This window comes from Theropithecus gelada, chromosome X (genome assembly GCF_003255815.1).
Source record: "Theropithecus gelada isolate Dixy chromosome X, Tgel_1.0, whole genome shotgun sequence".
Taxonomy (NCBI): domain Eukaryota; kingdom Metazoa; phylum Chordata; class Mammalia; order Primates; family Cercopithecidae; genus Theropithecus; species Theropithecus gelada.
Window position 1 is genome coordinate 76,490,900 of NC_037689.1, and position 26,214 is coordinate 76,517,113.

The 26,214-nt window shown below is 41.2% G+C and overlaps 1 protein-coding gene and 1 non-coding gene across 2 annotated transcripts in view; one reads left to right on the plus strand and one right to left on the minus strand.

Moving 5' to 3' along the window:
• Window positions 1–22,727, plus strand: part of MAGT1 (magnesium transporter 1) — a 63,041-nt gene extending 40,314 nt beyond the window's left edge. The window contains exons 8-10 of the mRNA XM_025372076.1: window positions 8,247–8,321; window positions 18,242–18,332; window positions 19,852–22,727. Coding sequence (XP_025227861.1) covers window positions 8,247–8,321; window positions 18,242–18,332; window positions 19,852–19,867 — 182 coding nt within the window. The 3' untranslated portion in view covers window positions 19,868–22,727. The remainder of the gene's footprint in view (window positions 1–8,246; window positions 8,322–18,241; window positions 18,333–19,851) is intronic.
• LOC112616648 lies at window positions 12,530–12,632 on the minus strand. The gene has a single exon (XR_003117690.1). It is a non-coding gene; the product is annotated as a U6 spliceosomal RNA (small nuclear RNA).
• Window positions 22,728–26,214: the final 3,487 nt, after the last annotated feature.

The window sequence follows — 26,214 nt, forward strand, 5'->3', positions numbered from 1 at the left end:
AAGACCAGCCTGGGCAACATGGCAAAACCTCATCTCTACAAAACAATGCACACAAGAAAATTAGCCAAGTATGGTGATGCATGCCTATGGTCCCAGCTACCAGGGAGGCTGAGGTGGGAGGATCGCTTGAGCCCAGGAGGTCAAGGCAACAGTGAGCCGATATCACACCACTGCACTCCAGCCTGGATGACACAGTGAGACCCTGTCTCTAATAAAAAGAAAAAAAAAAAGAAAATTAAATATATATTTTTTCTGATTGCAAAAGGAATACAGATTAAAGAAAATTTAGAAAATACAAATAAGTATAAAGAAAAAAATTCAAAATCACTGAAAATTCTGTCTCTAGTAAATGTTTGTGTATGTCTTTCCCAGTTTTATTATACTATGTTGATGATTAGAGATTTTAAGGAAAACATTCTAAAAAAAAATTAAGCTTTTGATTTTAACTGATTTTAATTGAAGGATATTTGGGAAAATATTCTTATGCACCATGGAAAATATACTTACTGCTTAACATCCAGCCCAAACCTAGGAGAGTTAATCTATTCAACCATGAAATGGTGAGCTGAAAGATTAACAATATATACCTAGTCCATATGAGAAGAAAGAAGACTGAGACCAGGCGCGGTGGCTCATGCTGTAATCCCAGCACTTTGGGAGGCCAAGGCAGGTAGATCACCTGAGATCAGGAGTTCGAGACCAGCCTGGCCAACATGATGAAACCCCATCTCTACTAAAAATACAAAAAAAATTTGCTTGCCGAGTGCGGTGGCTCACGCCTGTAATCCCAGCACTTTGGGAGGCCGAGGCAGGCGGATCACAAGGTCAGGAGATCGAGACCATCCTGGCTAACACGGTGAAACCCCATCTCTACTAAAAATACAAAAAATTAGCCGGGCGCGGTAGCGGCGCCTGTAGTCCCAGCTACTCGGGAGGCTGAGGCAGGAGAGTGGCGGGAACCCGGGAGGCGGAGCTTGCAGTGAGTTGAGATCTGGCCACTGCACTCCAGCCTGGGCGACAGAGCAAGACTCCGTCTCAAAAAAAAAAAAAAAAAATTGCTGAACCCACTGGTGGCGGGTGCCTGTAATCCCAGTTACTCAGGAGGCTGAGGCAGGAGAATCTCTTGAACCTGGGAGGCGGGGGTTGAAGTGAGCAGAGATTGTGTGATTGCTCTCCAGCCTGGGCAATAAGAGTGAAACTTCACCTCAGGGGGTAAAAAAAGACTGAAAGAAAAATATTACCCAAACTTTGTTTTTTTAATCCTGAAATTTACTTGAAAATGTTCGTTTATGGACTGGGCTTGGTGGCTCACGCCTGTAATCCCAGCACTCTGGGAGGTGGAGGCAGGCAGATCGTTTGAGGTCAGGAATTTGAGGCCAGCCTGGCCGACATGGTGAAAGCCCGTCTCTACCAAAAATACAAAACTTAGCCAGGCGGCCAGGCGTGCTGCCTCACACCTGTAATCCCAGCACTTTGGGAGGCCGAGGCAGGCAGATCACCTGAGATCAGGAGTTCAAGACCAGCCTGGCCAACATGGTGAAACCCTGTCTCTATTAAAAATACAAAAATTAGCTGGGCATGGTGGTGCACGCCTGTAATCCCAGCTACTGGGGAGGCTGAGGCCAGAGAATTGCTTGAACCTGGGAGGCGGAAGTTGCAGTGAGCCGAGATGGTGCCACTGCACTCCAGCCTGGATGACAGAGTGAGACTGTCTCAAAAGAAAAAGAAAGAAAGAAAATGTTCATTTATAGTTTGATGAATTCAGCCTGGCCAACATGGCGAAACCTCATCTCCACAAGAAATACAAAAATTAGCCAGGAACAGTGGTATGCACCTGTAATTCCATCTACTCAGGAGGCTGAGGCATGGGAATTGCTTGAACCCAGGAGGTGGAGGTTGCAGTAAGCCAAGACTGCCACTGCACTCCAGCCTGGGCAACAGAGTGAGACTCTGTCTCAAAGGGAAAAAAAAGAACAGAAAAGTATGGTTTGATGGACTAACAAATTATTGGTTTGATGGATTAACAAATTATTACACCTTGGAAATTTTCCGGATCTTGAATCAATTCGTCTCACTAGTACTTTGAAATTGAATAATGGAGCAAAAGAGCAATTAAAATTGTAAAATATTAATTAGTTGATTTGGGTTTTGTTCGTCTTTTAGCTTTGTCTTAAACTTTTAAATATATAAGAAGTTTAAGAAATTAGAAAATTGTCATTTTACCTCTCCCTAAAGATTGAGCATTAGCCTAAGGTTTCGTATACATTTGGAACAGATTGCAAGCCTGTTGGGATATAGAATGTCTTGTGTTTGGTTATTAGGATGCAAAAAGTGAACTTTTTTCAGGGTCAGACATATATACAGATTGTAAGACAGTGACTTAAGTGCTGTGTACCAGAAATAGTGAGAAAAAGAATAATTTTGTCAGAAGTAAGGAATATTAGGGAAGGCTTAACCACTCCCCAACCCCTTTTTTTTTTTGAGTGGAGTCTCGCTCTGTTGCCTCGACTGGAGTGCAGTGGCACCATCTTGGTTCACTGCAACCTCCACCTCCTGGATTCAAGCAATCCTCCTGCCTCAGCCTCCCGAGTACCTGGGATTACAGACGTGTACCACCACGCCTGACCCCTCTTTCTTTTTTATTTATTTATTTAGTTAGTTTTTTGTTTTCAGACGGAGTCACACTGTGTTGCCCAGGGTGGAGTGCAGTGGTATGATCCCAGCTCACTGCAACCTCCACCTCCTGGGTTCAAGCGATCCTCCTGCCTCAGCCTCCTGAGTAGCTGGGATTACAGGCGTGCACCACCAAACCCGGCTAATTTTTTTATTTTTAGTAGAGACAGGGTTTCACCAGGTTGGCCAGGCTGGTCTTGAACTCCTGACCTCAGGTGATCCACCCGCCTCGGCCTCCCAAAGTGCTGGCATTTCAGGCGTGAGCCACCGCACCCGGCCCCCACTTTCTTTTAAAGTAAATATGAAACCTCAAGACCAGTAACATTGTTTACAGCTTCCAGGTTGATAAGAATTAATAGACTGAGGCCACCTCTCAGTAGTAGTTATGATTTTGGAAAATATTCACATGTTTATTATTAGTTTAACGTTGTACAATTTATTGCATGATTAATAAAGCAGACTGTATAATCAGTTGCCTGATCTAAGCAACCTTTAAAATTACATTTTAAGTGTTGCAATTATACAGAAAAGTTTACAAAAGTTTACAGTTTGATGAATTTCCTTTCTTGTTTGTTTGATTTTTTTTTGTTTGTTTTTGAGATGGAGTCTTGCTCTGTTGCCCAGGCTAGAGTGCAATGGTGTGATCCCAGCTCACTGCAACCTCCACTTCCCAGGTTCAAGCGATTCTCCTGCCTCTGCCTCTGGAGTAGCTAGAATTACAGGCACCTGCCACCACACCTGGCTAAGTTTTTTTGGTATTTTTAGTAGAGACGGGGTTTTACCATGTTGGCCAGGCTGGTTTCGAACTCCTGAGCTCTACTGATCCGCCCGCCTCGGCCTCCCAAAGTGCAAGGATTACAGGCGTGAGCCACGGTGCCCAGCCCAGTTTGATGAATTTTCGCAGAATGAACACACTTACGTAACCAGAACTCACATCAATAAATAAAATTTTACCCACATCTCAGAGCATTCTCCATCATCATTCCTCCTGATTGCCACCTTCCCACCCAGAAGTAACTGCTATCCTGACTGCTAACACTATGGGTTTATTTTACCTATTTTTGTTAACTTACATAAATGGAATCCTACAGGACTGGGTGTGGTGGCTCATGCCTGTAATCCCAGCACTTTGGGAGGCCAAGTTGGGCAGATCACCTGAGGCCAGGAGTTCGAGAGCAGCCTGGCCAACATGGCGAAACCCTTTCTCTAGTAAAAAAATAATACATAAATTAACTGAGTGTGTGCGCATGCCTGTAGTCCCAACTACTTGGGAGGCTGAGGCAGGAGGGTGGCTCAAGTCCAGGAGGTGGAGGTTGCAGTGAGCTGAGATCGCACCACTGCACTCCAGCCTGGCTGATAGAGCCAGACCTAGTCTCAAAATACAAAAAAAAAAAAAAAAAAGAAAGAAAGAAAGAAAGCAAACACAGTAAATGGAATCCCACAATAAATGTATTTGGATTTTTAAATTATTATTATTTTTAAGAGATTTAAAGAGGTTGTGTTGCCCAGGCTGGAGTGCAGTGGGGTCACCATAGCTTGCTGTAACCTCAACCTCCCAGAATCAAGCAGTCCTCCCACATCAGCCTCCCAAGTAGCTGGGACTATAGGTGTGCACTACTGCACCTAGCTAATTTTTGTATTTTTTCTAGAGACGGAGTCTCGCCCTGTCATCCATCCTGGTCTCAATCTCCTGGGCTCAAACAATCCTCGTACCTTGGCCTCCTGAATTTTTAAAATAAAGTAGCAGTATGGAAAATGTTCACCTTTAACCTGAAACCTTAATGGTATAAACTACGTTTACTTTTGCATATTCTCTTGCATTCATTTCTGTATGAATGTTTCATGGTAAGGGTGTTCATGTTTTATACTTATAGACATGTTTTGCATGGAGTTTGCTATCTTAATATAAGCATTTTCTATGTTGTATGGCCTTTATATTTATAAAAATACATAAAAATTACAAAGAAATCTGAAAATACAAAGAAAAAGAAAATTAGTCAATATTCTTAATATTTATATAATGGATATATCATATCCATGTTGCCCAGGCTGGTCTTGAACTCCTGACCTCAGGTGATCCACCTGCCTTGGCCTCCCAAACTGCTAGAATTACAAGCATGAGCCACCACACCTGGCCTTCTAGTAGCTTTTAATAGCCTAGTTGTTGTATGTTAATGGAATACTGTCTCTATTTCTGCTCAGTTCTCCTGGAGTAACATTTAATCAGGACTGTGTAATGTATGTATTTCATTGTTTGTATTCCTCACTAGAGTGTAATCTTCTTCATGGTAGGATCTTTATTTTGTTCAAGTTTTTATTTCTAACACTTTATAGTGCCTGCCATATAGTAGGCAGTGTTAGTAAAAATTTAAAGATGCAATAAATGAAATAAAACAGTATACACTGAAGTGCATCATAGCTGTTGACAGCTAAGAAGAGTACACAAAAGACCAATGGAAAGCTCATTCAAAGCAAAAGCACATAAACCATGATACAAAGACAAGCTTTCCCCAGAACAAGTCTTGATCATTAATCAGAGAGTACCCAGTAATCAAAGCCTATAGAAATGATCAATCTTTGGCCGGGCATGGTGGCTCATGCCTGTAACCCCAGTACTTTGAGAATCCGAGGTGAGTGGATCACCTGTGGTCAGGAGTTCGAGATCAGCCCGGCCAACATGGCGAAACCCAGTCTCTACTCAAAATACAAAAATTAGCCAGGCGTGGTGGCATGCGCCTATAATCCCAGCTACTCGGGAGGCGGAGGAAGGAGAATTTATTGAACCCGGGAGGCAGAGGTTGCAGTGAGCCGAGATGGTGCCACTGCACCCCAGCCTGAGTGACAGAGCAAAACTCCAAAAAAAAAAAAAAAAAAGAGAGAGAGAGAGAAAGAAAGGAAAGAAAGAAAGAATCAATCTTTACACAAACTTGCAGATAAATAACTCAGAAAAAATTGCTAGAGAAGAGACTTGGCTGAACAACTGAAAACATGATGAATGGGCATCATCCCTAACAAGAGGCTATTGAAGAAAGAACGCAAGATGGGGCACAGGCACATTGGTTCACGCCTGTAATTCCAGCACTTTGGGAGGCCGAGGCTGGAGAATTGCTTGAGCCCAGGAGTTTGAGACCGGCCTGGGCAACATAGTGAGACCCCGTCTCTACAAAAAAAAAATCAACAAAACAAACCTGGCATGGTGGCATGCACCTGTAGTCCTAGCTACTCAGGAGGCTGAGGCAGGAGAATCTCTTGAGCCTGGGAGGTGGAGGTTGCAGTGAGTTGTTATTGTGCCACTGCACTCCAGCCTGGGTGACAGAGTGAGACCCTGTTTCAAATAAATAAATAAAATAAAAAATTTTTTAAAAGAATGCAAGATGGTAATGAAGGGATGAAAAGTCAAATTTTAGAGCCAATTATAAATTCAGACATAGAGCCAATTATAAATTCAGGCCTCATCTAAACACATGTTTTTCCCTTTCTGCTTAATGATACCCACATGTGGTAACATACGACATATATGTACGTATGCGTAATTGATTTGGGAGTGTTTTACTGCTGTTAGTATTCCCTAAACTTCAGGGTGGATCTGTCAGTCTTTTCTACTAAAATACATTCTATTTGCTTTAAAATTTGAATTTGCTTATTTTAACATTCAACCATGCCATCTGTTACCTATTTGTGTGGTTAGTTCTATTTTGTATTTATGCAGCTCCTATTAAGGTGCATAAAAGTGTGGTCATGGCACATGTGGGATTTTTCCTTTTTTCTTTTTTTGAGACAAAGTCTCATCCTGTTACCCAGGCTGGAGTACAGTGGTGCCATCTCGGCTCACTGCAACCTCTGCCTCCTGGGTTCAAGTGATTCTCCTGCCTCAGCCTCCCGAGTAGGTGGGATTACAGGCGCCTGCCACCACGCCTGGCTAATTTCTGTATTTTTAGTAGAAACAGGTTTTTGCCATGTTGGCCAGGCTAGTCTTGAACTGCTGACTTCAGGTCCACCTGCCTGTGCCTCCCAAAGTGCTGGGAGTACAGGCGTGAGCACGGCTGGGATTTTTCTTTTTTATTGGAATAGGATAAAATTAGATAGGTTAGTAGTAATTTGTGCTTTAAAGGCTAATTATTGATGCACTTGGCATCTTGGCATGGGGAAAAAATTAAAAATAAAGTATTGAAACTATGGAGAATTTTTTTTTTTTGACACACGGTCTAGTTCTGTCACGCAGGCTAGAGTGCAGTGGTATGATCACGGCTAACTGCAGCCTCAACCTACCAGGCTCAAGCAATCCTCCTACCTCAGCCTCCCAAGTAGTGAGGACTACAGGTGTGTGCCACCATGCCTGGCCAATTTTTTATATTTTTTGGTAGAGACAGGGTCTCACCATGTTGCCTAGGCTGGTTTCGAACTCCCAGACTTAAGCAGTCCGCCCACCTCGGCCTCCCAAAACTGTTAGGATTACAGGTGTGAACCGCTAAACTAGGCCAGGAGAAATTTTTGAGAAATTAATTTTCAAATAAAAAGTATTACTGTTCTCCCTAAATGATATATATTTCAAATGTGTTCTTTAGGGAGGTGGGTGAAATATTCAAAATGGCTATTTAGGGCTGGGCATGGTGGTTCGCACATGTAATCCCAGCACTTTGGGAGGCCGAGGCAGGTGGATTGCTTGAGGTCAAGAGGTCAAGACCAGCCTGTGCAACGTGGCAAAATCCTACCTCTACCAAAAAAAAAAAAAATTACAAAATTTAGCTGGGCGTGGTGGTGAGCACCTGTAGTTGCAGCTACTCAGGAGGCTGAGGTGGGAGGGTGGCTTGAGCCCGGGAGGTGGAGGTTGTAGTGAGCTGAGATTGCATCACTGCACTCCAGCCTGGGTGACAGAGCCAAACCCTGTCTCAAAAAAAAAAAAAGCTATTTAATTTTTTTTTTTTTTTTTTTTGAGACGGAGTCTCGCTCTGTCGCCCAGGCTGGAGTGCAGTGGCCGGATCTCCGCTCACTGCAAGCTCTGCCTCCCGGGTTTACGCCATTCTCCTGCCTCAGCCTCCCGAGTAGCTGGGACTACAGACGCCCGCCACCTTGCCCGGCTAGTTTTTTGTATTTTTTAGTAGAGACGGGGTTTCACCGTGTTAGCCAGGATGGTCTCGATCTCCTGACCTCGTGATCCGCCCGTCTCGGCCTCCCAAAGTGCTGGGATTACAGGCTTGAGCCACCGCGCCCGGCAATATTTAATATTTTTAAATGTGTTTGAGGTCAGGGCAATAACTGAATGTCCAGACAGGTTATTTCAAAGTACAATTTTGGGAAAACTCATATTTCATCTGTAAGTTATGGTGGGACATTTGTTTAAAGTATCAGTTTTTCTTTGTGCAAATGAAGTGATCTTCCAATTTTAATTTTTTATATCTTCAGAGGAAATAATCGTCATGCTGTATAGATACAAGATTCCTTGTTTTGGTTTTTTATAATGAAGAGTTGAAGGTTTATATATTAATTTTAATTTTCGTCATGAGAAATTGGAAATGGTAAAATGGGATGTCTTTTATGTCTGTGCGAATTTCTCCTTAAACAATTTTTCTAAGATGGTGGAGTTACCTTAGGAATGGTGCTTTTATGTGAAGCTGCTACCTCTGACATGGATATTGGAAAGCGAAAGAGTAAGTCACCTTACTCAAAATGTAACAGTGCTGCCTGTAATATGGAAAAAGAGTGATCTCTTAATCACTTTTCCTCTTACCTATAGGATAAGTAGGTTATTTTACCCCTTTACTATTTTTTCTTTAAATGTCGTGTCTGTTATTAAACCCCTTTACTATTATAAAAGTAGTATATGCTCTATAGAAAATGTAAAAAAAAAAAAAAAAAAAAAAAAAAAAACAGAAGCATGAAGCATTTATTCCACCACTGAAAAACTAATTATTTGTAAACTGAAATATATTTCTTTGCACTTATAAAAACATCTTAAAAACTATATATATAAAATTTTGACACTTCACACCCCCCTTTTAAACTGGAGTTAAATAACTAATAACTTTTTCTATATACGTAATTTTAAACTTATACTCTGTTTTTGTTTGTTTTCTTTAAGACAGGGTCCCACTCTGTCACTCAGGCTGGAGTGCAGTGGCATAATCATAGCTCACTGTAACCTCCGCCCCTAGGCTCAAGCTGTCCTCACACCTCAACTTCCGTAATAGCTGGGACTACAGGCACGTGCTACCATGCCCAGCTAATATTTTGTACTTTTTGTAGTGATGAGGTTTTGCCACTTTGCCCAGGCTGGCCTCAAACCCCTGGACTCAAGTGATCTTCCCACCTCAGCCTCCCAAAGTGTTGGAATTACATGCGTGAGCTGCCGTGCCTGGCCGACTTATACTCTATATTGTAATTTAAGTATTCCAATTTTTTTCAATGTTTAGTTTTTTCCTAATTTCAATTATAATTATTCTTCCGTAACTATCATGATACATTAAGCATCTTTTATTTTTATTTTTTATTTTTTTTTGAGATGGAGTTTCGCTCTTATTACCCAGGCTGGAGTGCAGTGGTGCAATCTCGGCTCACTGCATCCTCTGCCTCCCAGGTTCAAGAGATTCTCCTGCCTCAGCCTCCTGAGTAGCTGGGATTACAGGCACCAACCACCACGCCCAGCTAGTTTTTTTGTTTTTTGGTTTTGTGCTTTTTTTGTTTTTTTTGTTGTTGTTGTTTTTTGTAGTTTTCATAGAGATGGTGTTTCACCATGTTGGCCACGCTGGTCTCAAACTCCCGACCTCAGGTGATCCACTCGCCTCGGCCTCCCGAAGTGCTGGGATTACAGGCATGAGCCACCGAGCCCAGCTATCATTCTTATTTTACGTAGTTTCCTTCAGGTAGATTCCTAGAAGAAGAATAACTGTGTGATCCTCTGTCTATTTTCAATTCTCTTGATGTTTTAATCATTAGAGATTACTTTGGCAAGTTAAAATAATTTAGATTTCTACTACTGGTATTTAAGAATGTTTGTTTCAGCCGGGCACAGTGGCTTATGCCTGTAATCCTAGCACTTTGGGAGGCCGAGGCGGGTGGATCACTTGAGGTCAGGAGTTTGAGGCCATCAAGCCTGATCAACATGGTGAAACCTTGCCGGGCATGGTGACTCATGCCTGTAACCCCAGCACTTTGAGAGGCTGAGGCTGGTGGATCACGAGGTCAGGAGATCGAGACCATGGTGAAACCCCATCTCTACTAAAAATACAAAAAAAAATTAGCCGGGCGTAATGGCAGGCACCTGTAGTCCCAGCTACTTGGGAAGCTGGGGCAGGAGAATGGTGTGAACCCGGGAGGCAGAGCTTGCAGTAAGCTGAGATCTTGCCACTGCACTCTAGCCTGGGCGACAGAGCGACTCTGTCTCAAAAAAAAAACAACAAAAACCATGGTGAAACCCCGTCTCTACTAAAAGTACAAAAATTTGGCCAGGCACGGTGGCTCACGCCTGTAATCCCAGCACTTTGGGAGGCCAAGGCGGGTGGATCATGAGGTCAGGAGTTCGAGACCAGCCTGGCCAACCTGGTGAAACCCCCATCTCTACTAAAAATACAAAAATTAGCCAGGCGTGGTGGCATGTGCGTGTTAATCTCAGCTACTTAGGAGGCTGAGGCAGGAGAATCGCTTGAACCCAGGAGGTGGAGGTTGCAGTGAGCCAAGATCGCACCATTGCACTCCAGCCTGGGTGACAAAGCAAGACTCCATCTCAAACAGCAAACAACAAAAAAAAATTAGCCAGGCATTGTGGCGCATACCTGTAATCCCAGTTACTTGGGAGGCAAGGCAGGAGAATCACTTGAACCTGGGAGGCGGAGGTTGCAGTGAGCTGAAATCGCGCCATTGCACTCCAGCCTGGGCTACAAGAGTGAAACTTCATCTTAAAAATTAATAATAATAAAGAAGAATAATAATGTTTCATTTTTTTTTTTTTTTTTTTGTTTTGAGACAGAGTCTCAAAACACTTGTCGCCCAGGCTGGAGTGCAGTGGTGCGATCTCGGTTCACTGCAAGCTCTGCCTCCCGGGTTCATGCCATTCTCCTGCCTCAGCCTCCCACAAGTAGCTGGGACTACAGGTGCCCGCTACCATGCCCGGCTAATTTTTTGTATTTTTAGTAGAGACAGAGTTGCACCGTGTTATCCAGGATGGTCTCGATCTCCTGACCTTGTGATCCGCCCGTCTCAGTCTCCCAAAGTGCTGGGATTACAGTCATGGGCCACCGTGCCAGGCGTTTCATTGTAATTTTATCAACATTAATCTCATAAATATGTATCTGTTTTATAGATACATATAGATTTGCTAATCAGATAAGGTGGAAATATATTATTTTGTACTACTTTTATTGTTATAAGGTCAAATATTTTCCTAAATGTTTATTAGTCATTTGTGTTTATGTTTTTCCTTCTATAAATTGTCCTTTTATCTTTTCCATTTATCTGTTAGAGTCTTAGCCCTTTTATTTGGTTTGCAAGGAATTTTTTTTTTTTTATTTTCGAGACGGAGTCTTGCTCTGTCTCCCAGGCTGGAGTGCAGTGGTGCGATCTTGACTTACTGCAACCTCCGCCTCCCGGGTTTAAGCAGTTCTCCTGCCTCAGCCTCCCATGTAGCTGGGATTACAGGTGCACGCCACCACGCCCAGCTAATTTTTGTATTTTTAGTAGAGATGGGATTTCACCATGTTAGCCAGGCTGGTCTCGAACTCCTGACCTCATGATCTGCCTGCCTCGGCCTCCTAAAGTGCTGGGATTACAGGCGTGAGCCACCCTGCCCGGCCAGACTTTTTTTTTTTTTTTTTTTCAAGGCAAGACCTTACTCTGTTGCCCAGGCTGCAGTGCAGTGCCGCAATAATGACTCACTGTAGCGTCGAACTCCCGGGCTCAAACAATCCTACTGCCTCAGCTTCCCAGGTAGCTATGACCACAGGCTCATGCTACCACTCCCACTTAATTTCATTTTATTTTTTGTAGAGATGAGGTCTCACTTTGTTGCCCAGGCTGGTCTGTATCTCCTGTGCTCAAGCAACCTTTCCCACTTTGGCCTCCCAAAGTACTAAGATTACAGGCATGAACCACCATGCCCAGCCTGCATGAACTTTTTATATATTAGAATATTCACACATTGTTGTCTGTTACAGAGAGAAGCTAACAATGTAATTTGGTTTTACTTTCTTGAAATAAGTATAAGTCAAGATTTTCCTTTTATGATTAAAAAGTTAAATGTCAACCAGGCATGGTGGCTCACACCTGTAAATCCCAGCACTTTGGGAGGCCGAGGCGGGTGGATCACCTGAGGTCAGGAGTTTGAGACCAGCCTGGCCATCATGGCGAAACCCCATCTCTAAAAAAGCAAAAATTAGCCAGGCATGGTGTCATGCGCCTGTAATCCCAGCTACTCGGGAGGTTGAGGCATGAGAATCGCTTGAACCCGGGAGGTGGAAGTTGCAGTGAGCCAAGATAGCACTACTGCACTCCAGCCTGGGTGACAGAGCGAGACTTCATCTCAAAAAAATAAAAATAAAAATGTTAAATGTCATCAAAATTACCCTACCTAAATAAAGTCTAATATTTACTTTAACTTCTAGAAAAAAGATGAAGATACTGAACTTCAAATTTGAGAAGTACTTGTTTTGCTCAATTAAAATAAATTTTTTTTAGCTGGATGTGGTGCCACACACTTGTATCCCAGCTACTTGTGAGGCTGGTACAGGAGGATGGCTTGAGGTCAGTGAGCTATGATCACACCACTGCACTTCAGTCTGGGCAGCAGAGCAAGACTCAATCTCTAAAAGCATAAATTAATGAATTTTTACATATTAGAAAAATATCAGTTTTTAAATTTTTTTTTTTAAATATGGAACACTTCACGAATTTGCATGTCATCCTTGCACAGGGGCCATGCTAATCTTCTCTGTATGATTCCAGTTTTAGTATATATGCTGCCAAAGCAAGACTTTATCAGTTTTTAATCCAGTCAGTATACATCCTTTCACTGCCTGACTTTTTACGAGATCAGGCGCATTCAGGGTGCTATGGCTGTAGACTCTGCCTGACTTTTAAAAAATTGCCTGTTTCAGTGTTTATTCTTGGGAAAAGGCCATCAAAGTACACTGCTGACATGAACTTAAATTGTTAAACACTTTGGCAACATATACTGAAATAGTGACAATTTGATCTAAATTTCTTACCTAACAAAATGATCACAAATTAATAGATGTTTCTTTAGCATGTTCTGGGAACTGCTCTAAGCACTTTTAGATGTATGAAAAGAGGAGGATACAAATATATACAGAGTGATGCTATATATATGTATGTGCACATTTTCTTTTTCTTTTTTTTAAATTTGAGACAGGGTCTCACTCTGTCGCCCATGCTGGAGTGCTGTGGAGAGATCATAACTCACTGCAGCTTTGACCTCCCTGGCTCAGGTGATCCTCCCACCTCAGCCTCCCTACTGGTGGGACTACAGGCATGCACCGCCACACCTGGGTAATTTTTGGTAGAAATGGGGCCTCGCTACATTGTCCAGGCTGGTCTTGAACTCCTGGGCTCAAGCAATCCTTCTGCCTTGGCCTCCCCAAATGCTGTGATTTACAGGCATGAGCTATCACACCCAGTCTATGAGTACATTTTCTTAGAGAATAAAAGGCTAACTTGTCTACACTGAGCATGTGTTAATACTCAGAAAAAATATTTTAATTTTTGTGGGTACATACTAGGTGTATATATTTATGGAGTACATGAGATGTTTTGATATAGTCATGCAATGTGTAATAGTCACATCACGGAGACTGCGGTATCCATTCTTCAAGTATTTACCCTTTGTGTCATAAACAATCCACTTATACTTTTTTAGTTATTTCAAAATGTACAATTAAATTTTTATTGACTGTAGTTATCCTGTTGTGCTATCAAATAGTAGGTCTTATTTATTCTATTTTTTTTGTACACATTAGCCATTCGTACCTCCCCCGGCATTCCCCAACTACCCTTCCCAGCCTCTGGTAGCCATCCTTCTACTCTCTGTGTCCATGAGTTCAATTGTTTTGATTTTTTGATCCCACAAATAAGTGAGAACATGTAATTTTTTTTTTCTGTACCTGAATTATTTCACTTAATGATTTCCAAGGCTGGGCATGGTGGCTCACTCCTGTAATCCCAGCACTTTGGGAGACCAAGGTGGGCAGATTATTTGAGGTCAGAAGTTCTAGACTACCCTGGCCAACGTGGTAAAACCCCGTATCTACTAAAATACAAAGATTAGCTGGGCGTAGTGGTGCATGCCTGTAATCCCAGCTACTTGGGAGGCTGAGGCAGGAGAATTGTTTGAACCTGGAAGGCAGAGGTTGCAGTAAGATGAGCTGGTGCCACTGCACTCCAGCCTGGGTGACAGAACGAGACTCCATCTCAGTAATAATAATAATTTCCAGTTCCCTGTTATTGCACGTGACAGGATCTTATTTTTTTATGACTGAATAGTACTCCATTTTATATATGTACCACGTTTTCTTTATCCGTTCATCTATTGATGGACACTTAGGTTGCTTCAAAATGTTGGCTATTGGGAACAGTGCTGCAACAAATATGGGAGTACAGATATCTCTTTGGTATACTGATTTATTTTTCTATGGGTATATACCCAAGTAGTGGGATTGCTGGATCATATGGTAGCTCAATTTTTAGTTTTTTGAGGAACCTCCAAACTGTTCTCCTTAGCGGTTGTACTAACTTACATTCCCACCAATGGTGTACAAGGGTTCCCTTTTTTCCACATCCTCACCAGCATTTATTATTGCTTGTCTTTTGGATATAAGCCATTTTAGCTGGGGTGAGATGATAGATATCTCATTGCAGTTTTTATTTGCATTTCTCTGATGATCAGTGATGTTGAGTAGCTTTTTTATGCCTATTTGCCATTTGTTTGTCTTCTTTTGAGAAACGTCTATTGAATTATTTTCTGTTTTTTTTTTTTTTTTTTATCAGGTTATTAGATTTTTTTCCTGTAGAGTTGTTTGAGCTCCTTTTATATTCTGGTTATTAACCCCTTGTCAGATGGGTACTGTGCAAATATTTTCTCCCATTCTGTGGATTGGCTCCTCACTTTGTTGATTGTATCCTTTGCTCTGCAGCAGCTTTTAAACTTGATGTGATCTCATTTGTCCATTTTTGCTTTGGTTGCCTGTGCTTCTGGGGTGTTATTCAAGGAATTTTTTCCCAGACTAATGTCCTGGAGAGTTTCCCCAATATTTTCTTGTAGTTGTTTCATATTAATAGTTTGCAATCTTAGGCTGGACAATGTGTAGATTGCCTGTAATCCCAACGCTTTGGGAGGCCAAGGCGGGCAGATCACTTGAGGCCAGGAGTTTGAGACCAGCCTGGCCAACATGGTGAAACCCTGTCTCTAATAAAAATACAAAAATTAGCCGGGCGTGGTGGCGTGTGCCTGTAGTCCCAGCTACTTGGGAGGCTGAGGCAGGAGGATTGCTTGACCCAGGAAGTGGACGTTGCAGTGAGCCAAGATCATGCCACTGCACTCCAGCCTGAGCAACAGAGCAAGAATCTGTCTTTAAATATATATATATAAATATATAAATACATATATATTAAATATATAAATAAATATATATTAAATATATATATGGTTTACAGTCTTAGATTTAAGTCTTTAATCCATTTTGACTTGATTTTTCTATATGGCAAGAGATAGGGGTCTAGTTTTGTTCTGCCTATGGATATCCAGTTCTCCTGGCACCTTTTATTGAAGAGACTGTGTTTTCCCCAGTGTATGTTCTTGGCACCTTTGTCAAAAATGAGTTCACTGTAAGTGTATGGGTTTGTTTCTGAGTTCTCTCTCCTGTCCCATTGGTCTGTATGTCTGTTTTTATGCCAGTACCATGCTGTTTTGGTTACTGTAACTCTATAGTATAATTTGAAGTCAAGTAATATGATTCCTCCAGTTTTGTTCTTTTTGCTTAGGATCGCTTTGACTATTGGTCTTTTGTGATTTCATATAAATTTTATTTTTTCTATTTCTGTGAAGTTGTCATTGGTATTTTGATAGGGATTGCATTGAATCTGTAGATTGCTTTGGATAGTATGGACATCTTAACAACATCGATTCTTCCAGTCCATGAACATGGAACATCTTTCCATTTTTTGATGCCCTCTTCAATTTCTTTCAGTAGTGTTTTATAGTTTTCATCATAGAGTTCTTTCACTTCTTTGGTTAAGTTAACCCTTTTCCCATTTGCCCTGAGAATACTCACCAGCAGTGCTTGTGGCTGCAGTGTTTACCCTGAGATAACTCTGCCACAAAATATCTTGCTTTAATTATTATTTTCACATCCACTCTAGTATATCAACTTTGGAAATAAAATTGATATGTCAGATATCACTGGGTTCAAGTGATCCACTACCACTACTGAAAACAGATTGCTGTAAATAGAGTAATATACTAGATATCATTCCATTTGTATTTCTATTATAGTGGTATTTCCATTTATAAAGTATAGTAATTATTGATCACTGAAAATGTCAAATCCTAGAAAATGTAGCATTCCACGTGTAATGTTTACACCATTCTCGAACAGTTGTTGGCCAGAGATTCATTTGATGAATTCAATTTTTCTGAAATAGACAATTCTGATGATTCAGATGATTCTGATGTTCTGTTTAGTAATAACTCCAACAACAGTTTTTCTGTTTTAACATTGAAAATCAGATTTACTTCGGCCTCAAAGAGCATGATTATGTAAAATTAAATGAGCATTGGCAGCAAGCTGCACTTCTTTTTTGTAAATGGGAAAAAAATTAAAGAGAAATATTGTTTAACATTTACACATTAGCCCCTAGTCATATTGTGTGAAAATTAGAAAAGGCAGAAGAATTGTTCCATAAGTAAAACAAAACTGAAAGTTGATTTTCTTTTCTTTTCTTTTTTTTTTTTCTTTTTTTTTTTTTTTTTTTTGAGACAGAGTCTCACTTTTTCGCCCAGTCTGGAGTGCAGTGGCGTGATCTTGGCTCACTGCAAGCTTTGCCGCCCAGGTTCAAGCGATTCTGCTGCATCAGCCTCCCAAGTAGCTGGGATTACAGGTGCCTGCCACCGTGCCTGGTTAATTTTTTTCGTAGTTTTTAGTAGAGACAGGGCTTCATCATCTTGGCCAGGCTGGTCTTGAACTCCTGACCTCGTGATCCACCTGCCTCGGCCTCCCAAAGTGCTGGAATTACAGGCGTGAGCCACAGCACCCGACCGAAAGTTGATTTTCTTATCATTCACTAAGTAAGTTTCCCTAGAACAAGCTCGTCCAGTCTGTGGGCCACATGCGGCCCAACACAAATTTGTAAACTTCCTTAAAACATTATGAGGTGGTTTTTTTTGTGATTTTTTTTTTTTTTTTTTTTTGCAGCTCATCAGTTTTCATTAGTATTAGTGTATTTTGTGTGTGGCCCAGGACAGCTCTTCTTCCAGTGCGGCCCTGGGAAGCCAAAAGATTGGACACCCCTGCCCTAGAGCTTCCTTTGCTGTTGGACACATGCTTTCCTACATCCCTATCTCTATATTTCTTAGCCATTTTTAGTCCAGGGAGTCAAAGAGCCTCACGTCATGGCAATCCATACTTGAGCATTTGGGGATTAGTATTTGTAGTTCACTTTAATAACTGCTGTGCTAATGTAGAACATGACATGTGGGATTAGTGGAGAGAGCTATGAATCTAGGGTTTGGGATCAGATTTTTTTTTCTCATTATTCAAATAAGAAATCCATGTTGATTGAGTTACATAATATAAGGCTGTGTAGTTACTTGTGCGTGAATAAAGTACTTTCAAGTGAGGCTATCACAGTGAAGTCATCAGATGTTTAAGTTAATATTTATCAATAATACTACAAGGCCACTTTTAGAGGTTTTAAAGTTCAATAAATAAGTAAGCCAGGCACAGTGGTTTATGCCTGTAATCCCAGCTCTTTGGGAGGCTGAAGCAGGAAGATCACTTGAGCCCGGGAAATCAACACCAGCCTGGGCAATGTAGTGAGACCATTTTCTCAAAAAAATTAAAAAATTAGCCAGGCATGGTGGCACACATCTGTAGTCCCAGCTACTCGAGAGGCTATAGTGGGAGGAGTGCTTGAGCCCAGGAGGTTGAGACTGCAGTGAGCTGTGATTGTGCCACTGCACTTCAGCCTGGGCAACAGAGCAAGACCCTGTCTCAAAAAAAAAAAAAAAAAAAAAAATCCAAAAAACAAAATGGGTGATTTTCTTGTCAATAGTAAGACAGTGTTTCTAACAGTAAACCCTTCAGTGTGATGGCTTTAAAGGAATTCATTATTCCATACATTTGAATTGCATAATTATGTGAAGGAGTTACTCTATTACATTGTAATGGAGCAAATTAAAGGGGAAGGCAGATTCCTGAAGATCAAGAAATGGCGATGAAAATTGTTGAAAAGTTTAGATTTATCAATAATGTATACCCCTTCCTTTTCACTCTCTGAAAGTGTAGACTGCCCTGGTTATTTATTATATTCAACCTGCTCATTTTACTCTCCTTTTATTTTTCTGCAGTAATGTGTGTGGCTGGTATTGGACTCGTTGTATTATTCTTCAGTTGGATGCTCTCTATTTTTAGATCTAAATATCATGGCTACCCATACAGGTATGATTCTTCTTTTTTATTTATATAGTGATTACCAATACTTGGAATGATTAGAGTTGATATTGCTTTATAATATTGTTCTTTTTGCTTTGCTTCCAAACTATTTTATCTTCTATTCATCTATTTTTTTATTTATTGTTTATTTATTTTTGAGATGGAGTTTTGTTCTTGTTGCCCAGACTGGAGTGCAATGGCGCAATCTCGACTCACTACAACCTCTGCTTCCCGGGTTCAAGCGATTCTCCTGCCTCAGCCTACCAAGTAGCTGAGATTACAGGCATGTGCCACCATACCCGGCTAATTTTGTATTTTTAGTATCAACAGGGTTTCACCATGTTGATCAGGTCTCGAACTCCTGACCTCAAGTGATCCACCTGCCTCATCCTTCCAAAGTGCTGGGATTATAGGCGCGAGCCACTGAGCCCGGCCTATTCATTTATTTTCAGAGACAGGGTCTCACTCTGTCACTCAGGCCGAAGTGTAATGGTGTGTTCATAGCTCATTGTAACCTTGAACTCCTGAGCTCAAGCCATCATTTCACCTCAGCTTCCCAAGAGGCTAGGACTACAGTTGCACATGACTACACCCAGCTAATATTTTTATTTTTTGTAAAGACAGGGTCTTGCTATGTTATCCAGGCTGGTCTTGAACTTCTGGCCTCAAGCGGTTCTCCTGCTCAGCCTCCCAGAGGGCTGGGATTATAGGCATTAGCCAGCCACCATGGCCAGACAGCTGTAATTCAGATATGTTCCATATAAAAATTAATTATAGTATAATGGACAATATTAGTATGTGATTTCTCAGGAACATCTTTTGGGTTTATTTTGCCATACCTAGTTGATTCTAGATATCTCTATAATACATAATGATTAGAACATTTTATGCCATTATTTATTCACATAGCTCCTTGTCTGTATACTATACTTCCTTTTGAAGAAGAAATGATTTTTTTAAATGTTTTTAAAAACTTCTCACCTCTACTTTTTTTAAGAAATAGAGTGCCACTGCACTCCAGTCTGAGTAATAGAGTGAGACCCCATCTCAAAAATAATAATTCTAATAATTTATCCTCTACAGAATACTAATTGGGATGTGAGGGTAATTTTGCTGGGACTTCTGTTAATTATTTGATCAGCAGCGTTGATTCAGTAGCAGTGTTGTGTGCCTGTAGTCCCAGCTACTCAGAAGGCTAAGGCAGGATGATCACTTGAGCCTGGGAGTCCCAGACCAGACTGGGCAACATAGTGAGACCCCATCTCTAAAAAAACAAAAAAATAAAATTATTAGTTAGTGTCTCTTTTCGGGAGATAGTTTAGCTTGAGGGTTGTTCTATTTCGTTTTGTCATAAGACTAATGGGTCTCTCAGTGTTTCTCACTTTTTGTTATTGATACCCAAAGATTATCTCGTACGTACCAAAATGCTCTTTTATCTGTTAAAACCAACATACTGCTTATTGATTAAAAGTAAAGCCTACTTTTCTTTCAGAGACTAATAGATTGGTATATATTTTTGTTTCAGCTTTCTGATGAGTTAAAAAGGTCCCAGAGATATGTTGACACTGGAGTACTGGAAATTGAAAAATGAAAACTGTGTGTGTTTGAAAAGAAGAATGCAACTTGTGTATTTTGTATTACCTCTTTTTTTCAAGTGATTTAAATAGTTAATCATTTAACCAAAGAAGATGTGTAGTGCCTTAACAAACAATTCTCTGTCAAAATCATTAGGTATTTGAAAATGATTATCCTCTTAACCTTCTCTTCCCAGTGAACTTTATGGAACATTTAATTTAGTAGAATTAAGTATATTATAAAAACTGTAAAACTACTACTTTGTTTTAGTTAGCACAAAGCTCAAAACTACTTCAGTTAACTTGGTCATCTCATTTTATATTGCCTTATCCAAAGATGGGGAAAGTAAGTCCTGACCAGGTGTTCCCACATATGCCTGTTACAGGTAACTACATCAGGAATTCATTCTTAGCTCTTCCATCTTTGCGTGGATGTGTATACTTTACGCATCTTTCCTTTTGGGTAGAGAAATTATATGTACCATGTGGTCTTCTGAAAATGGAACACCATTCTTTAGAGCACACGTCTAGCCCTCGAAAAGACAGTCATTTCTCCTCCTCCTTGCCTATTTCCTACTGAAATACAGTGCTGTGATTTTTTGTTTTGTTTTGTTTTGTTGTTTTTTTGAGACAGGGTCTCGCTGTGTCACACAGGTTGAAGTGCAGTGGCGTGAGCTCGGCTGACTGCAAACTCTGCCTCCCAGGTTTAAGCGATTCTCCTGCCTCAGCTTCCCAAGTAGCTGGGATTTACAGGTGTGCACCACCATGTCAGGCTAATTTTTGGATTTTTAGTAGAGACAGGGTTTCGCCAAGTTGTTCAGGCTGGTTTTGAACTCCTGGGCTCAAGTGATCTGCCCACCTCAGTCTCCCAAAGTGCGAGGATGACATGTGTGAGCTACCACACCAGCAATGTCTATACTTCTCGATAGCTGTGAACATGAAAAAGGACATCTATTGGGAGGCCAAGGCAGGTGGATTGCTTGAGGCCAAGAGTTAGAGACCAACCTGGCCAACAAGGCAAAACCCCGTCTCTACTAAAAATATGAAAATTAGCTGGGCTTGGTGGCTCATGCCTGTAATCCTAGCTACTTGGGAGACTGAGGCACGAGACTTGCTTAAACCTGGGAGGCGGAGATTGCAGTGAGCCAAGATCATGCTACTGCACTCCAGCCTGAGTGACAGAGTGAGATTCTGTCTCAAAAAAAAAAAAAGTATCTCTAAATACAGGATTATGATTTCTGCTTGAGTATGGTGTTAACTACCTTGTATTTAGAAAGATTTCAGATTCATCCCATCTCCTTAGTTTTCTTTTAAGGTGACCCATCTGTGATAAAAATATAACTTAGTGCTAAAATCGGTGTGACTTATACATGGTCTAAAATGTTTCTGCAAATTAGAGTTTGTCACTTATTCCATTTGTACCTAAGAGAAAAATAGGCTCAGTTAGAAAAGGACTCCCTGGCCAGGTGTGGTGGCTTACGCCTGTAATCTCAGCACTTTGAGAGGCTGAGGCAGGCGGATCATGAGGTCAGAAGTTCGAGACTATCCTGGCCAACATGGTGAAACCCCATCTCTACTAAAAGTACAAAAATTAGCTGGGTGTGGTGGTGGGCGCCTGTAATCCCAGCTACACGGGAGGCTGAGGCACGAGAATCACTTGAACTCAGGAGATGGAAGTTGCAGTGAGCCAAGATCACACCACTGCACTCCAGCCTGGCAATAGAGCGAAACTCCATCTTAAAAAAAAAGAAAGAAAAGGACTCCCTTAGAATGGGAAAGGAAAATCATAAAATACTGAGGTGTTGCCTGTATATAGAAATTAAGCGTTTCTCGAAAGCTGTTCTGTGTTTTGCTGTTATTTTGTCTTTATTCTCTTCCTTTAGGTGGAGAAACAAAGTACAAATTTGAAGGGATTTTTTTTTTAATTTTGTCTTTTTTTTTTTTTTTTGTCGGTGGAAGTAACCATATGTGCTAACCAAATTTCTGTGAAGAATGTTTTCATGGTTATCATTATATCTAACTATAACCTCCCCATAGTTGTGAAGAGTAACCTGAAATGCCACTGTTGTGGTAATAGGATAATTGTGAAAAAATAATTTTAAGGAAATCTTACAAGTATTACATTAAAAAGATACTATGACTGCCACCTGCTATTTACCTTCTAATAACCCTGCCATGTGGTTTGCAGAAAGAGATGGATATAGTAGCCTTAGAAGAAATATTTTATGTGGGTTTTTTTGTTTTTCATTACTAGATTTCATGGATGAGGGGATATGGTTGACCTTTTACTCTTTAATGGAGCCGTCACTTTTTGTTAATTACTCACCTGTAAATTGTGAGATTCTGAATTCCTTACCTGCTATTCTTGTACTTGTCTCAGGCCAAATCTATGCTATGGTTCTTATGAGACTTGTATGAAGATGCCCTGATTTGTACAGATTCACCACAGGAATACTACTGCCATGTAATCTGTATAGTTCCAGATAATTTGACATGAACATTGACAGAATGACAGTTTTTTGTATTTGCTTTTTCTCCCTTTAAGAGCACATTCTTCTGTAAGGAGAAAGGCAGCATTCTGGCTAAAATGTGTGGAAAGCTAATTTACTACACTTATAAAATAGTGTTACTTTTGTGAAAATTTTGAATTAGCTTTCATATGAAGTGCCTTAAGTAGACTCTTCATTTACTTTTCTAGTAATGGTTTAAATATCATTTGTTATGCATTTTTAAGATACAATTCAGAAAGACACATTGTAGTGGCAAAGATAACCAAATGTCTGGCTGTTTGCTTTTTGACCATATCAATAAACTTTTACAATCTAAATTCTGAGTTTTTGATTACCATCTAAAGAGGAGTGAGTTTTAAACACTAAACTAGAATTGCAAAATTAGGATATTCCATTTTGAAGTTATAGTTAAATTCATTTAAATTTCATATTGTCCTAAGGACAGTTTGATGGGACAGTTTCTTTAAGTATTTCTGGATTGGGATATATTCTTCTAGGAATCCATACATGGTCCCTCATTCTTAATGTTACCCATTAGGTGAGTCAAAACAACCAACATGAGTAGATAAATGACTGTTTGCAACAATTGATCTACCTTTCGTCCCAGACAGTGAACATTCCTTGACTAGGTAATTTCCTTTTGGTAATAAAAACTTGATTTGAAAATTACCCTGGCAGATTATCAAGTTATATGAAACTAGACAGCAGCTCATTTGCAAACGTGGAGTAGAAACACTGCACAGGGAGTAAAGAGATCTGACTTTTAGCCCTTGCTCTGTTTCTGTCTAACTATATGACCATAGGTGTCACCTGAACCTCTCTGAACAAATTTCTTTATACTAAGTAGAGTGTATTAGACTAAATTACCTTAGTAGTCTTTCCTGCTGTATTGTTCTATTATGCAAAATATTAAAGATGTACTTAAATTTGAGTAGATAATATTTTTATATCTGGATTTGGTGCTGAACTAAAATCAGTTGAAATGGAGGATGTTCTGCAGTCAGATTTCTGAAGAAGCTAGGAAATGCTGGTGGAGGCCATTATAACTACAAATTGCTTAATATGCATTGAAATATTTTTTAGAAAGGATGCACTTAGAACTCTATTAGACCGTTCTTGCATTGCTATAAAGAAATACTTGAGATTGGGTAATTTATAAAGAAAAGGGATTTAATTGGCTCACAGTTCTGCAGGGTGTACAGGAAGCATGATGCTGGCATCTGCTCAGCTTTTGGGGAGGCCTCAGGAAACTTACAATCATGGTGGAAGGCAAAGGGGGAGCAAGCACATTACATGGCCAGAGCAGGAGCAAAAAGGCTGGGGGAATTGCCACACACTTTTCAATGATCAGATCTCGCAATAACTCACTATCGCAAGGACAGTGTCAAAGGGATGGTACTAAACCATTCATGAGAAACCTGCCCCCATCCAGTCATTTCCCACCAGGCCCCACCTCCAACATTGGGAATTACAATTGAACATGAGATTTGGGTGGGGACAAAGATCCAAACCATATCGGAACCAATATGTTAATAAGAATTTTTTTTTTTTTTTTTTTTGAGACGGAGTCTTGCATTGTCGCCCAGGCTGAAGTGCAGTGGGGCAATCTTGGCTCACTGCAGCCTCCACCTTCCGAGTCCAAGCGATTCTCTTGTCTCAGCCTCCCGAGTAGCTGGGACTACAGGCAGATGCCACCCCACGCCTGGCTAATTCTTGTATTTTTAGTATAGACAGGGTTTTACCACGTTAACAAGCCTGGTCTCAAACTCCTGACCTCAGGTGATCCACCTGTCTTGTGCTGGGATTACAGGCGTGAGCCGCCGTGCCCAGCCTCGAGGTCTTGATTTACATGGGTTCAGCCCAATTCTGAGCAAGAATGAGGTCAGCAACTATAATAGTATGCTGTTACAACAGAAAGTCAAAGCCAAAAGGACCTTAGGTACCATTTAAATCAGCCCCTTCATTTTGACTGCTGAAGAAACCTGCCATAGAAAAGTGAAGCAATTTACTGTATTATAGGGTCGTGCCTACAGGTTTCCTATTTAGCTGCAAATTCCCTATGGATTACATTTCAAGTGTAGATGCAAATTACTCCCTTGAAACCATACTGTAGTTCAAGCTTATCCAACCCGCAGCCCATGGGCCGCATGCAACCCAAGATGGCTTTGAATGCAGCCAAACACAAATTCATAAACTTAATTAAAACATTATGAGTTTTTTTCTGATCATTTTTTAGCCCATCAGCTATCATTAGTGTTAGGGTACTTTATGGGTGGCCCAAGACAATTCTTCCAATGTGGCCCAGGGAAACCAAAAGATTGGATACCCCTGCTGTAGTTCGTGCTCACTAGGTTTGCTTCCTGACATCTAGATTGCTTGGAGAAGGGTCCTAATGAGAGAGATACTTCCCTAGAGGAGCTGAGCAGACTTCCTAAAGAGGAAGGAGTTTAATCTACCTTTAATCTGTGAATGTAGAATTTAGGTGGGGACACTGTATATTAGGGTTCTGTAGAGAAACAGAACTAATAGGATAGATGTGTATATGAAGGGGAGTTTAGGCTGGGCACAGTAGCTCACACCTATAATCCCAGCACTTTGGGAGGCCCAGGTGGGTAGATCACTTTGAGGCCAGGAGTTTAACACCAGCCTGGCCAACATGAAACCCTGTCTCTACTAAAAATACAAAAATTAGCCGGGCATGGTGGTGTGGCATGCACCTGTAATCCCAGCTACTCGGGAGGCTGAGGCAGGAGAATCACTTGAACCCGGGAGGCGGAGATTGCAGTGAGCCGAGATCGAGCCACTGCACTCCAGCCTGGGCAGCAGAGCAAGACTCCGTCTCAAAAAAAAAGGGGAGGGGGAGTTTATTAAGGAATATTGACTCACACGATCAAAAGATGAAGTCCCACAATAGACCATCTGCAAGCTGAGGAGCAAGGAAGTCAGCCCATGTCCCAAAACCTCAAAAGTTGGGAAGCCAACAGTGCAGCCTTCAATGTGGCCAAAGTCCAAGAGTCTAAAAGCTGAAGAACCAAGTCCAATGTTCCAGGGCAGGAAGCATCCAGCACAGGAGAAAGATGAAGGCCAGAAGACTCAGGAAGTGACGTCCTTCCACGTTCTTCTGCCTGCTTTATTCTAGCCATGCTGGCAGCAGATTAAATGGTGCCCACCAAGATTGAGAGTGGGTCTGCCTCTCCCAGTCCACTGACTCAAATGGAGGGTATTGTTGGCAACACCCTCACAGACACACCCGGGAACAATACTTTGCATCCTTCAATCCAATCAAGTTGACACTCAATCATCACAGAGGGAGGTAGCTGGCAAGATGGCGAAATAGGAACAGCTCCAGTCTGCAGCTCTCAGCGAGATCAACGCAGAAGGAAGGTGATTCCTGCATTTCCAACTGAGCCTCCACTGGTGATACCCAGGCAAGCAGGGTGTGGAGTGGACCTCCAGCAAACTCCAGCAGACCTGTAGCAGAGGGGCCTGACTGTTAGAAGGAAAACTAACAAACAGAAAGGAATAGTATTAACATCACCAACATCAAAGACCAAAGGTAGATAAATCCACGAAGATAGGGAGAAACCAGCGCAAAAAGGCTGAAAACTCCAAAAACCAGAACCTCTTCTCTTCCAAAGGATCACAACTCCTCGCCAGCAAGGGAACAAAACTGGATGGAGAATGAGTTTGGTGAATTGACAGAAGTAGGCTTCAGAAGGTGGGTAATAACAAACTCCTCCGAGCTAAAGGAGCATGTTCTAACCCAATGCAAGGAAGCTAAGAACCTGGAAAAAAAGACGAATT